Here is a 16,803-nt window from a genome sequence, read left to right as displayed (position 1 = left end):
TTAAATATTAGAAACTCCTAGTGGTGTAAGTATAACATAATTCAAACACATTACATATAGTTTTGATAAACACCAATACAAAGAGCGTTTGTTGTTTTTATTATTTACAATTATCATAATTATCACAAAGAATGTCAATTTCCATGATATAAATGTTTCTAACATTATACAATGGTGTAGCTGGACCTCGGACATCTGAGTGTAAACTGCTGATATCAATCATTAATGACGTAACAATTATCAAATAAAAATAAAATGCTGTGTGACATCAATTTAACAATGGGAACCATTCTCGTACTGTACTTTCAAAATGATAGCTAAGTGTCCGAGATAAAAATATAATAATTCTGTATATCGTCATTTAAATATGGATCACGCATCAATTTAAAGGTGAAATAAGAAAAAAACAGAAATTGGTTGTACATGTAAATAGAATCTAGATATATAAGATAGATAACTTACCTTGTTGACAGGTACAGATGAATGTTGACCTAATCGGGGTACACGTGCAACCGTTCAAACAGGGATTGGACATGCATCTGTCAACTGTTGAATTAAAACATACGTACATTATATACATCAATATGTTAACGATAAATACGGGACTCTTAAATGTTTTCTATGAAATATAGAAATAATTGAATCCCCGAGACGGATGTCATATGTACAGAACACTGGAAAGTAATTAATTCAAAGAAGGCTTTAAAAGTCACATCGTACTATTGTTCTGTAGGTCTTAGAGTCACCACTTATACTTGGTGTCAAAATATTTAAAGGAAATATAGAAAGTTAGGACAATGGAAATGAACTGAAAGCAAAAACAATGGATATGGAAGGAAAGGTGTAATAATCCAATACCAAAATCTTATCTTATATTTTGGAAATTCAATAATCTTTAGATAAAATGAAATAATCTGATTCTTCTGAACCAGTGGAGCTATCCCAATAAAGGTAGACACATCGTGGAAGTATATTGTATATGGAAAACTTTGATAACTGATTAACCTAGCTACTGGTCTTGTACTTACCATGTTCACAGTGATTGCCGTAGTACCCGGATGTACACGGGCATGTGAAGGTAGTCTCATTGTATCGACATATGGCTCCATTCTCACAAGGCCGGCCGTGGCATGGACTTCCTGTTGTATGAATGATTTGTTTCTTATTTAGGTAGACATCACTATACTGTCAATTGACATTGACGTACTATTTCATAGAGTTAACTGGGCGGGTATATAGAATATTGAATTCTAAAAACACAATTTCTGATACGACAATTGACATTGACGTACTATTTCATAGAGTTAACTGGGCGGGTATATAGAATATTGAATTCTAAAAACACAATTTCTGATACGACAATTGACATTGACGTACTATTTCATAGAGTTAACTGGGCGGGTATATAGAATATTGAATTCTAAAATCACAATATCTGATACGACAATTGACATTGACGTACTATTTCATAGAGTTAACTGGGCGGATATATAGAATATTGAATACTAAAAACACAATTTATGATACGACAATTGACATTGAAGTACATACAAAATGTACTATTTCATAGAGTTAACTGGGCAGATATATAGAATATTGAATACTAAAAACACAATTTCTGATACGACAATTGACATTGACGTACTATTTCATAGAGTTAACTGGGCGGGTATATAAAATATTGAATTCTAAAAACACAATTACTGATACGACAATTGACATTGACGTACTATTGGCACCAGTTACACGACGACAATTAAAAAATGTAGTTATGTTGTAGTGAAAATGCAATAATCTGAAAGAATCATGGCGGTCTTATCGAAGAACAATTGTATATAGATGCCAAACAAAATCCATTGGAATAGTCAGATAGAAGTATTTTATAAAACTTACGATCCTGACAGGTGGCTCCCTGGTATTCATTGGTACATTCACATATGAAGTTTGACTCTATCCGGATACACGTGCCTCCGTTCAAACAGGGATTTGATAGGCATTTGTCAACTTGTCAATGCGATCAAGGAATAATAGGTATACTATATACATTTAGACATAAAGGATAAACATCCCGATTAACAATATCAATGAAAACTTTATTGATATACATTGACTATGTTAATACATTGATATTACTGTAGTCTGATCTCTACTGATCAAAGATAGGAAGACAAGAAGAGATTTGAGTTTGAGAAATGAAATCCTTTGGAAGTATTGATTCTTAATTTGTGTTGTGAAAATGGTCGAAATATTCTGACATTATTCTTTATCAATTCACAACAACGACAGCTATGAAAAACGCTCACATCGTGCGCACACCACACATGTGTTATATTAAGCAATTATACAACTGTATATTTAATATTCATTGGTATGAAATACACCCATAGGTGGCACTTTCGGTATTTGCACGTGGAAATGGGCGTAGGTATACATGTAACTAACACATGTCATTCAGGCGACACAGGTTATCGTGAGCACATGTATTTTCTTTTCTGTTAATGAGATGGAAGCAGGTTAGGTGAGGAATAGATATGATATGTGCGAATACAGTAATGCATAATAATTCGAAAAAACCCTGTTTGCAGAACGAGAAATAAAACTGAATATTATAGACAAAGAGATGTACAATACACACACATTAAAGGCAGTATTTAATGTTATCCTTATCTTATTCCATTTTGTTCTCAACAAATGGCGGCGATAATGGCCGGTATACTCACAATCACATGGTCGACATGACGTCTCATCCGTTTTCGAGCCTCTACAGAAGGATCCTTGTCCCAATGGGATGGGGTTATTGCACTCCCGTATCCTCACTTTTGTTCCCAGTTCACAAATCTCAGAGCATTCACCCCAACTTCCCCAGCTGCCCCATCCACCATGAGCTAATAATGAAAGCACAAAAATATAATGAAAGCACAAAAATTAAAACCTTTTTAAAAAGTTTCACGACAAATTATATTATCTTCATATGCTATCAAGAACAATACTTGGCGTTTGATTATCATAGTTGAAACAATGGCCGTTTTGACTTTTATTCTGATATGGATCATGGCTGTACTACAGTACAATGTATAGCTGTTCTACAGTACAATGTATACATCAGACAACTAATTACAATCATGGCTGTACTACGGTATAATGTATACATCAGACAACTATCTTACAATCATTGCTGTACTACAGTACAATGTATACATCAGACAACTATCTTACAACCATGGCTGTACTACAGTACAATGTATACATCAGACAAATATCTTACAACCATGGCTGTACTACAGTACAATGTATACATCAGACAAATATCTTACAATCATTGCTGTACTACAGTACAATGTATACCTCAGACAACTATCTTACAATCATGGCTGTACTACAGTACAATGTATACATCCGACAACTATCTTACAATCATGGCTGTACTAAAGTACAATGTATACATCAGACAACTATCTTACAATCATGGCTGTACTACAGTACAATGTATACATCAGACAACTATCTTACAATCATGGCTGTACTACAGTACAATGTATACATCAGACAACTATCTTACAATCATGGCTGTACTACAGTACAATGTATACATCAGACAACTATCTTACAATCATGGCTGTACTACAGTACAATGTATACATCAGACAACTATCTTACAATCATGGCTGTACTACAGTACAATGTATACATCAGACAACTATCTTACAATCATGGCTGTACTACAGTACAATGTATACATCAGACAACTATCTTACAATCATGGCTGTACTACAGTACAATGTATACATCAGACAACTATCTTACAATCATGGCTGTACTACAGTACAATGTATACATCAGACAACTATCTTACAATCATGGCTGTACTACAGTACAATGTATACATCAGACAACTATCTTACAATCATGGCTATACTACAGTACAATGTATACATCAGACAACTATCTTACAATCATGGCTGTAGTATGTAATACGTACCATTACACGTGGCCTGCAGACGGTTGATATGACTAAAGCTCCCTTTTACGTCACAGTATTGGCCGTTTGGACAGGTTGTACTCATAGTGCAAATAAGCTGACGCATGAAATCTTTCTTCAAAGCAATAATGAACAAAAATATACTTAACGTGAAACCATTCAATATTCTCTATCGTTTCATCTATCACTTTACCGGAAATCTTAACTTCGCTCACCGGAATATGTTTTAATACGTTGTTACATCATACGTGTTATGCACGAGATAAGTTTAACTTGTATGCAAAAAAGCAAACGGTAAAAACAACAGAAGGGAAAAGTATGACACAATATATTGACGTTGCATATGAAAATCAAGACGGTGGCAACGAAATCACCAGGCATAGCAAGAAGCACCAACACGTCAAATAGCAAGAAACACTGCCAATTATGTAACTAGGACGTTACACAATAACGAAAAAATAATGAAAACGTCACGTAAAGAACTACTAGCTAATCAATATTACTTAATTGAAAAGACGACGGGAGTGATCGGGAATACGTAAATTCAATATGACCTACAGACTAGTGTTGATTATTCATTCTTAATTAAGGTACAATTGTAGCATATTCACATCTAATTAGTAATAACTGGCTTTTTCTTCCACAAAGTTATATTTCAGTATAACTGCAACATGCCTCTCTCAAATAAATGTATTTTATTCCTAATAATAACGTACGACTCTGCTACTCGATCTTCCTACTACTTCAGCAACTTCCTCCCAATAGCATTCTATGGCGCATTCGTCTGCCAGGTCGGGGTATTTCCAAGGATCCAGAAATGAGTTGGCTGTTTTTCTTGAGATGGTAGGAGCTTGACCTTATAAAAGAACGTATTAGACATTAAATACTATTCAGCACAATGACAATTGATTAGCTCGTTTACTGAAATGAACAAAAAAAAAAAAAAAAAAAAAAAAAAAACGGGGGGTGGGGGGCAATATATCAACGAAGGATTCTGTTTTAGGTGTGTTTTTGTTTTTTGTTTTTTGTTTTTGTTTTTGTTTTTAATGATCTTTTTATTCAAGTTTTTTGTCAATGCAAAGTACATCCTTTACATACTCGCACATATATACACAAAACCCTATTTATAAGACTTGTTTGCTTTATACAGAAACACTAGATGAAATTAACACAGATTTATATTATCGTGTTTAAGCTATAATTTCCCCAGTGTAGCACACATGTGAACTCTGCTATGTTTTATGTTAACAAAAAACGCAAGAACCAATATTGTCGAAAATTGAGCATTTATTAAATGCCATTAGATAAATCAACAACAATATAAAAAAACTATTCGCATAAAAGGTTGGGTAAAAATTATACTTAAAAAACGCCACAACATGCTCTACAACATAATTCATAGGAGGTAAGAGGGATGGAGGAGGGAAAGTTGAAAATTTTTGTCTCCGCCAGTGAACATAAACAATGAAGTCACGTGATCCTATGGACAGCCGAACTAAAATACGGCAAGGATAAGACAACAAATCCGGAAATATCAATTCCGGATCAATAATATAATACAACAATTATATATTCCAACAATAATATAATAAACCATAAACAGATAGTATAAATTCCTTTATGTTGCACATAAGAACAATTATACTATCGTGTTTAAGCTGTAATTTCCCCAGTGTAGCACACATGTGAACTGAATATAAAAAAAAACTATTCGCATAAAGGGTTGTGTAAAAATTATACTTACAAAAAGGCCACAAACTTGAGCGAGAAACTGCAATATGAGAAACTGCAGTATCCCAGTTATATAATTTGCATATATGTACCATGCACATCCTATGACACATTTCTTATTTTATAACCATAATCGAAACATGTACACACATCATGTATGAGAAATAAATATCTCACTTGTATGCTCACACAATCGTATATAAACAAATATCTCATTTACATACTCGCCTTTACAAACATCCTATGATATGCTCATATACATGTACACATATCCAGTATGAAATATATATACGTGTATCTTAATTGTATACTCACACACACATACATAAACAAACATATGTCGGATCTACATTGTAACAATCTAAAAACACACATAGAACATACATCTCAAAGTTTTCATACCTTATTAAGCACACAGACGCATAGCACACTAGGAAAACCTCTGCTATGGGCATATTTATATTTCCATGTATATACCACAAGTATATAATACTACATCATGAGAGAGAGAGAGAGAGAGAGAGAGAGAGAGAGAGAGAGAGAGAGAGAGAGAGAGAGAGAGGACAAACGAACAAAACACATGTCTACTATCTATGGATCATAATAAGTGAGAAGTAATCAGAAATCAGTAAAGAATTAAAATAAGGAAATTAATTAAGTAGCAAAAAGTTTTATAGAAGATTAAATGCAGATTAAAAAAAACAATAAGTACATTGTATTGCATTTATAGAGAAAAGGAATTGGAGTTGATAATTGCCATGGAAAAATAACGAATAGCAAGACAAAAAACAGCATAGAGAAATGGGGAAAAAGAAACAGGGTAGATTGGGGCGAGATGGAGATGGAGGAACAGTACTAAACAAACACTCACTCAAATAGATGTTTATGTATACATTGTATTTCACATTATAGAACAATATTATAAAGATAACATTTCGACTTTTTGAAGGGCTCAGGCTGAGAAAATAAATGAGTAAATACATAGAAGCATAAAAAAAAAAAAAAAAAAAAATTACTATATGCCCAAGTACCAATCAATGAATAATACATAGAAGCATAAAAAACAATAATTATATCAGATGAATTAAGCATTTATAACTTAATTAGTTTTTCCCATTTTCTCCATTCGTTTTCAAATTTAAGTTTAGTTTTTTCATCTTTGCCAATGGCAATGGATTTTTGAATCATATGATTATCTTTTATTGAAAATTTTATGATAATTATGATTTCATTATCCACTCTATTACTAGGAAGGAAATTCTGATGTAGAAGGCCAAATAGAAAAGATATTTTGTTTACTGAGAAAGGAAATAAAAGAGCTTCCAATAATGTGTCAAAAAAGTAAAATTTGCACTTCCTCACATTCCCATAATATATGAGTTATTGTTTCTGGCTCAGGGTTGAATAGTATACATAGAGGGGAGACAACTAATCCAATTTTAAAAAGAAGTGAGTTTGTTGTTAGGATATGGTGAATTACTCTGAACTGAAACCACTGTAATTTTGTATTTGTTGTATCACAGAAAGGCATTTTATATATTTTACCCCACATCTGGTTGTCTATGTTGTTGAAGACGGTAATCCATTTTCTAGGGTCAGATGGTATAGTGTCTGATTCGATTATAGAGTTGTAATTTTTTTACCCTTTCCTGTCTCTAAGAAAAAAAAAGCAAATTGAAAGGAATGTAAGATAGGCAACTTCTTTTCTGTGTGCATTAGATGAAGTAATGCATTCTTTAGTAGCAGATACAAGACCTTGTTACTGTAAACACATTGTATTTACTTGGTATTTTTCAATAAATTCTTCATACTCTTCATATGTATAACACCAATCTGTGTCAACCTCCTTTACTATATCATTTCATAACTTTCCCACCTATCTTGATTTTACTGTTATACCAGATGGGCGATTTCAGTATGTTTTCCTGAAGGATGTTATCATGTTTTTTTTTTAACTTAGTAAGTAGAATGCCTTACACCAGAATTTATTTTTATACTCATTTTCACATGTTTTAATATATTCAGAACTACAATTTGAAAGAAGATCAGTGTTTATATAAGTCTTAAGTATAGCCTGTCATTTTGCACTAGTTTGATAGAGTCTTCTGATCCAAGTAAGTTCAAGAGAGTTAATGAATGCAGTAAGATGTGGCACTACATACGGATATGAGTCACTACGTACGGAATTGTGTCCCTACATAAGGAGATGTGTCACTACATAAGGAGATATGTCACTACATAAGGAGATGTATCACTACATAAGGAGATGTGTCATTACATAAGGAGATATGTCACTACATAAGGAGATGTATCACTACATAAGGAGATATGGCACTACATAAGGAGATGTGTCATTACATAAGGAGATATGTCACTACATAAGGAGATGTATCACTACATAAGGAGATATGGCACTACATACGGAGATGAGTCATTACATAAGGAGATATGTCACTACATAAGGAGATGTGTCACTACATACGGAGATGTGTCACTACATAAGGAGATGTATCACTACATAAGGAGATGTGTCACTACATACGGAGATGTGTCACTACATACGGAGATGTGTCACTACATAAGGAGATATGTCACTACATAAGGAGATATGTCACTACATAAGGAGATGTGTCACTACATAAGGAGATGTGTCACTACATAAGGAGATGTGTCATTACATAAGGAGATATGTCACTACATAAGGAGATGTGTCATTACATAAGGAGATATGATACTACATAAGGAGATGTGTCACTACATACGGAGATGTGTCACTACATAAGGAGATGTATCACTACATAAGGAGATATGGCACTACATACGGAGATGTGTCATTACATAAGGAGATGTGTCACTACATAAGGAGATGTGTCATTACATAAGGAGATGTGTCACTACATAAGGAGTTGTGTCACTACATAAGGAGATGTGTCATTACATAAGGAGATGTGTCACTACGTTCGGAGATGTGTTACTACATACGAAGATGTTTCATTACATACGGAGATGCTTCACAACATACGGATAAGTGTAACGAAATACAAAGATGTGTCAATATATACGAAGATATGTCACTACATACGGAGATGTGTTACTACATAAGAAGATGTGTCACTACATAAGGAGATGTGTCACTACATAAGGAGATGTGTCACTACATAAGGAGATGTGTCACTACATACGGAGATGTGTCACTACATACAGAGATGTGTCACTACATAAGGAGATGTGTCACTACATAAGGAGATGTGTCACTACATACAGAGATGTGTCACTACATACGAAGATGTTTCAGTACATACGGAGATGTGTCAGTACATACGGATATGTGTAACTACATACGAAGATGTGTCAATATATACGAAGATATGTCACTACATACAGAGATGTGTCACTACATAAGGAGATGTGTCACTACATAAGGAGATGTGTCACTACATACGGAGATGTTTCACTACATACGGAGATAATTCACTACATTCGGAGATAATTCACTACACACGGAGATAATTCACTACATTCGGAGATAATTCACTACATACGGAGATAATTCACTACATACGGAGATAATTCACTACATACGAAGAGGTGTCAATATATACGAAGATATGTCACTACATACGGAGATGTGTCACTACATAAGAAGATGTGTCACTACATACGGAGATGTTTCACTACATACGGAGATGTTTCACTACATAAGGAGATGTGTCACTACATAAGGAGATATGTCACTACATTCGGAGATGTGTCACTACATACGAAGATGTGTCAGTACATACGGAGATGTGTCAGTACATACGGATATGTGTAACTACATACGAAGATGTGTCAATATATACGAAGATATGTCACTACATACAGAGATGTGTCACTACATACGGAGATGTGTCACTACATACATGTACGAAGATGTTTCACTACATACGGAGATATGTCACTACATACGGAGATTTGTAACTACATACGAAGATGTGTCAATATATACGAAGATATGTCACTACATATGGAGATTTCATTTCAGAAATATTTTATTAACAATACAAATATAAATAAATACAAAGTATTGTCAAAAGAATAAGACAACAGGCGAAATGCCTATATCAGTCTTCTTCTATTACTTCCGGTTAGCCTTGGTAGAAAGATGATATGTTTCACTTTATTATTTCTACAGAAATTATATATCATGACATTATATGTATACTGTAGTATCTTATTCAAAAGGGATTAATGTAAGGAATTATATGTTCATCATGAAATCAAATAGATTAGGTGTTATAATTATAGAGATAACTGCTATTCAAAATTACTTAGTAGGAAAACAAAACTATTATTTGATAAAGTGAAGACACAACATATTTCCACCAAGCCTAAAATGAAAAGTTATATGTAATGTAATAAACAACAATAACTCACTCACACACATTCATTCATACTTTCATACTAGAATGTTATAAGGATGAGTATTTAACATAACAAACTTGCAATAATTGTTGAGTAAATGTGCAGTGTAAGTCTTATATAATTGTATTACTACTAAAGACAATATTACATATAGTTTCTTATTTATACACAGAAAAACGTTTAGAGGATTTAATATATAAGTTTACATGATATAGAAGAGATATTTAAATGATCAGGAGCATTAATGATGCCACACACTAGGCATTTAAGATTTATATAACCTAACAAGTTGTAGATGGATAGAATATGGTGCCTAGAATTCGAATACATTGGACATTGAAAGAAAAAATGCACTAAATCTTCACTAGGAGCACCACATACACAGGATGGGTTATCAATCAGGTGATCAAAATGTTTATCATAATTAAGGTCACTTTTAAAATTTCTAAGCTGGCATAAAATTATGTTGAGTTGTCTGGGAGCAGAATTAATGAAAAGTTCAGAAATAGTTATATCCTTAGTAGTTTTTAACTTACATTTAAAAGAAGAAATTGTAATAGAGTCTCTAATGGAAGTATCAAGTGAATTCCACATAGTCATAGTTGAAGGAAAAAAACTTTTCATGTAGCTATTAGTTCGTGACTGTGGTATATTGAATACTCTGTTATTTCTGAAAGTGTATATATTGTTTACATTTAAATATGGTTGTATAATATTAGAGAGATACAGTGGAGTATAGTTATTAATAATTTTGAACATTAATACAAGTTTATGTTTCTGTCTTCTTTTACTTAAAGGTTCTAGTTGAGTTTCATTATATAAGATATGGTGAGAAGTACCTCTTCTGAGACCTGTTATTATACGCATGGCTTCTAGTTGAATAGATTCAAGAAGATCAGATTCGGTTTGAGTGCAATTGTCCCAAACTACATCAACATATTCTAATATTGGTCTTATGTATGAAGTATATAAAGTTTTCAAGGTTTTCCTATCAACTAATTTTTTAATACACGAAGTAAACTTAATCTAGAGTTAGCTTTTTGATACACATAAGAAATATGGTCCGCCCATGTTCCTTTACTATTAAAGGTAAGCCCTAAGTGGTTATGAGATTCATTTTGTGCAATTAGATTATTATTAAACAGAAGATGTGGATAATCAATGTTTTGTCTACGACTGAAGTTCATAGCTATTGTTTATTACGATTGAAGAGAATTTGCCATCTATGTGCCCAGTCAGAAATAGAGGCTAAGTCATTATTAAGCAGTAAAGAAGGTGTATCTAAATCATTATTATTTTGTATTATTACATATAGAAAGGTGTCATCAGCAAAGAGTTTTATATTGCTGTTTATATTATTAGTAATATCATTAATGAAAAGAAGAAACCAAAATGGACCAAGGACAAATCCTTGAGGGACTCCTGCCGATATAGGTTTAGTGCTAGATTGATACCCTTCAAAGATTACCCTTTGCTTTCTGTCAGATAAGTAAGCCTTAAACCAATTATATAATTTACCTTTAATACCGTAAGATTTCATTTTATGTAATAGACCTAAATGCCATACGCGATCAAAAGCTTTACTTATATCACAGAAAACACAGCGCAAATCTTTGCCTTGATCTAACGTACTACTTATAGTATTATATATATCAGTTAACTGGTTAACTGTAGAGTCATTGGGTCGAAAACCTGACTGATGTTCACTTAACATATTATGACTTGAAATATAATTATATGTATATTTAAAAATAATTTTTTCTAAAATTTTAATAAAGACAGATGTGACCGCTATGGGTCTATAATTATTAAGGTCACTAACTACACCTTTTCCTTTATAAAGTGCAGTAACATTAGCAACTTTTATTTATGGAGATATGTCACTACGTACAGAGATGTTTCACTACATACGGAGATGTTTCACTACATACGGAGATGTGTCACTACATAAGGATATGTGTCACGACATACAGAGATGTGTCACGACATAAGGAGATGTGTCACCTCATACGGAGATGTGTCACTACATAAGGAGATATGTCACTACATATGGAGATGTGTCACTACGTACGGAGATGTGTCACTACATATGGAGATGTGTCACTATATGTGTCACTATATATGAATATGTGTCACTACATACAGAGATGTGTCACTACATAAGGAGTACTGTCTAATCTGCTTTATTCTTAGCCTAATTTTGTTTTGTATTACCAGCTTTCTCTTGGCTATTCATCATTTTCTTCTTTACCCCTATTCCTTTCCTTTCCTTTTCTCTTGTCGTATCTCCATTTATCTCGCCTTTTGCTTTTTTGCCTGCTCTATTACCTACTCATCCTTTCTCTTACCTACCGTCATTTTACCTACTGTCCCTTCCTCTTTTCTACTCTTCCTTTCTTTTACCTACTGTCCCTTCCTCTTGTCTACTCTTCCTTTCTTTTACCTATTGTCCCTTCCTCTTGTCTACTCTTCCTTTCATTTACCTACTGTCCCTTCCTCTTGTCTACTCTTCCTTTCATTTACCTACTGTCCCTTTCTCTTGTCTACTCTTCCTTTCATTTACCTACTGTCCCTTTCTCTTGTCTACTCTTCCTTTCATTTACCTACTGTCCCTTTCTCTTGTCTACTCTTCCTTTCATTTACCTACTGTCCCTTTCTCTTGTCTACTCTTCCTTTCATTTACCTACTGTCCCTTCCTCTTGTCTACTCTTCCTTTCATTTTACCTACTGTCCCTTTCTCTTGTCTACTCTTCCTTCCTTTTACCTACTGTCCCTTTCTCTTGTCTACTCTTCCTTTCTTTTACCTACTGTCCCTTTCTCTTGTCTACTCTTCCTTTCTTTTACCTACTGTCCTTTCCTCTTGTCTACTCTTCCTTCCTTTTACCTACTGTCCCTTTCTCTTGTCTACTCTTCCTTTCTTTTACCTACTGCCCTTTCTCTTGTCTACTCTTCCTTTCTTTTCCTGCTCTTCCTTCCCCTTGAAAACACTGTACTACCTCCCATTCCTTTTTATTTCAATAACCTACTATTCCGCTCCACTAGCTACTTTTCCTGTTGGTTGTCTGTTGATCCATCTATGATATACTCTTCTGTTGAGATGTGTCTATGGCTACAGTTACCTGACAAGGGGAGGCCAACCGTGACTAGACGTAGGTTAAATATATTATTATCGTGTCTATATGACTATATTCACTAAGGTGGAGAGAACGTTGGGACATTATTTAACAAAATTGTTCCTTGAAATAGTAAGAATGAATTATGAACGTTACTTCACCTGGGACCAAGTTTCTGGTCAATCAAAGTTACGTTAATACGAACCATATATAATAACCTTTAGCATGTAAATAATTTTGAAATACGAAATTCTGAAATATTATAAAATGCGTAATAAAGATAAATTAAAATCAAAACAGCACTTGGTGATCAGAACTAATCTTCATGACTGAATCAGGAAAAGGCTTCATGAAGGTAATGCAGAACAAATGGCATAACGAACATATTTAATATACAGGTATAAAACAAATATGTTGAAATCGTTAGGAATCAAATTGCCCCTTTGTATGATTTGTCAAATGACATGTTAAACATAATAGTATTATCCTTGTAAGTAGCTACATATTGATATTAAACTTCACTACATTTTATGATAAAACTTGAAAAGACTCATCAAATCTTGGGTTCATGGCCACATCACATAAAATCGATTATTGAAACTGATAACCACAACAGTTGAATTCAACAGTATCGTTTCACTTCAAGAGACGCTTGATGTAAAGTCCACAAGAAACGGAACCATTACAGAAGTCATGCTATTTATATATACAGATTAGATTTTATTTTGCTGTGATTTACGCACATGTATTATTAGCTAATATAAGCTTTCTATTAATACGTAATCGTGTCTGTGAGATTTAAAATTAAATCCATAGATTATTGAATAAATAAATATACAAATAACAATTGAATAAATAAATATACCAAAAACAAATGCTTTTTGGAAATTATCAAATAGTTTTCAAAAGGAATCCCATATTTTTTAGGAATTGGACTAAATCATGTATAATCAGAATTGAGGATATATGAGATGAATCAAACATTGACTTTATTTCATCCGAAATACTGTTACAAAAGCTGCAGCAAAAGGAAAATTGGATATCGGAGTTCTCTAGAATAAAAAATTCCATACCTAAGAACTGTGTAACAGAACTAAAAACAAATGACCCTTCTTCAACCGATGACAATAATTTTACAATAACAGATAACCTAACTCTAAAATATATGAATAACATTAAAGAACCAACAGATGATCTTAAAAAATAAGCTATTGACAGATATCTTATTAGATGATGACTATCAACCTAAAGCACAACAAAAATGGGAATCAATATACGAAAATGAACTCTTAAATTGAAAAAGAATATGGAAAATAATGCAAACATCTATTGCAGACTGAAAAAGCAAAGAATTCCATTGGATATGTCTATATAACATAGTATCAACAAACTATAAATTAATGAAAATGGGACTCTCGGATGGAAAATGTAACCTCTGTAACATGCATTTAGAAACTCAACAACATTTATTTTATAGATGCATTCTCTCCAAAGAAATATGGAATTATATAGAACCAGTAATTAATAAAGCAATAAATGGTATTTCCCAACAACACCAAGTGTATAAGATTTCTGAAAGAGACGTTATGCTCGGACGTCATTTAAATTTTAACTCTTGTTTAGCTATTAATCTAATAATTCTTTCTACAAAATGGCAAATTTGGACATCTAGAAATAAAATAAAATTTGAAAACATAACTGAAAGCAGGCAAAAGATATTAGATAGTATCATACAGTCTTTAAAAATGAATATTTCAATACTAAAGTGCTCAAATAAATTTTCTTATGTCTAGGATTCATTGAAGAACATTTTTGACAAACATGTTGTAATATGGTATTTCATAAAATAGTGCGTTTGAAATATTAGACTGTAGAACTATGTGTGCGATTGAGAAAGTATATATAAATGTAAGATGGCACTATGCTGATATGATGTGATATGATATGATATCATTAACGTTTGAGAAAAATGCATGCTACACCATATAATATGACCAAGTTATGTAAAGTTGTGGGACAAAATTGTGAATGAGTCCCCTCCTGTGTGAGGGCAAGCAGTGTAAACTATTAACATGCTGATTGTGAATAAAAATATATATAAAAAAATATACAAATAAATAAATACAAAGTAGCATATTAAATAAACAGTGGCGCCTTCGTGTCTGACAAGTTGTTATCGTTTAATCATTTGATATCGTGAAAAAACCGTAAGGCATGTATTCTTCTTAGTCTGAACAGCCTTAAGACATGTAACAATTAAACAACTAACCAAGGAGTGATACCGAACTAATAGCAACTATAAAAACATAATGTAAAGTGCTAATATTGTGTCTACTGTGCCATATCATGTACACTTTATTAACAGTATCAGAGGTTTAATTGGCTGTACAGCATCACAATAATATATACATAAACAAATAGATAGATAAATAGATAAGTGTTATACTTTTTTCTATCCCATGTTCGAGTTTGATGTAAACATTATTTTCCATCGTCTCAAGACAAAAGAAATGAATTATGACATTATGTGAAGGAAATGCATTATCGATTACGTTTCCTAAATGCACATAGGAAGACAGCTGATCGACATAACCACAATTTTTACAAACGGAAATATTTGAAATAGAAAATATTCCAGAAAATATCATCACGTACCTTGTAAAGACTCGGCCACTGCTGTCAAAAGTAAAATGAGGCTGAAATAGCGAAACAACAGTTTGCCTTTAGAAGACATGTTGAACGCTGTACTATACAGCCACGATAGGTGTGTACTCGTAAACGGATACAGTAGACTGGAAGGCGTTTACGATTGGACGTCTATTTATATTACATACAGATCAAATTCTGTCCAATAACAAAGTTTTTATTCAGGTGCTACTACAAGTGAGGCTCGTGAGAGAGGAGCGAAGTGCTATCAGGACAAATAGATTTACCTTTACCTTTACGTCACAAAGACCACTTTTCATGGTAATGCTATTTATAAACGAGGCAGAGCCATATATTTCATTTTTTTATTGAAAGATCGCACAACTTTAGAAAACACTTGGCCAGCATTTTGTTTTTGAGACGTTACTTTTTGGCAATACTTGTGTAAAATATTAATAAAGAAACGCCGTCTATGTGGGTATTTCAGCTGTATGACTTTATTCCATCATCTTTTCTTTGATTTAAGCATTGATGTCATTTTTTTTAATCGGGGTATGAAACAAATTTTGTTTGCAAAGTGTATGAATCCGCGTACAGAAGTTTGCAAACAAAATTTGTTTCATACCCCGATGAAACTAAAAAATAATTGACATCAACGCTTATAATTAATTTTTGAAAATGATTTTCTAATTTAAAACATGTTTTATTTACAATTTTACTGGTTTTAAATGGGGTTCTTTTTCTCAATTCAATACGCAACGTCAATTGTCGATTGTGACGTCACATTTTTCGCGCCATTCTCGGAATTTCTTTCATAGAATAATAATTATTTTTCTTTGTTTTCATGGTAAATACTCAAATGTGATTGGTCGAAAAATTCTTTTCATTCTTCTATAAAAGAAATTCCGAGAATTGCGCGAAAAGTGTAAC

General features: G+C 32.9%; 1 protein-coding gene across 1 annotated transcript; it reads right to left on the bottom strand.

The window, feature by feature from the left end:
* Positions 1-16,010, bottom strand: LOC117332344 (delta-like protein 1). The gene is made up of 8 exons (XM_033891229.1): positions 15,883-16,010; positions 4,696-4,835; positions 3,980-4,094; positions 2,721-2,885; positions 1,894-2,004; positions 1,029-1,139; positions 463-546; positions 1-17 (listed from the first exon to the last, which is right to left on the bottom strand). The coding sequence occupies exons 1-8, from the start codon at positions 15,959-15,961 to the stop codon at positions 1-3; spliced, it is 822 nt and encodes a 273-aa protein (XP_033747120.1). The 5' UTR covers positions 15,962-16,010.
* Positions 16,011-16,803: the final 793 nt, after the last annotated feature.

This window comes from Pecten maximus, chromosome 8 (genome assembly GCF_902652985.1).
Source record: "Pecten maximus chromosome 8, xPecMax1.1, whole genome shotgun sequence".
NCBI classification, from domain to species: domain Eukaryota; kingdom Metazoa; phylum Mollusca; class Bivalvia; order Pectinida; family Pectinidae; genus Pecten; species Pecten maximus.
Note: the sequence above shows the minus strand (reverse complement) of the source record. Positions and strands in the feature narration are given on the sequence as shown.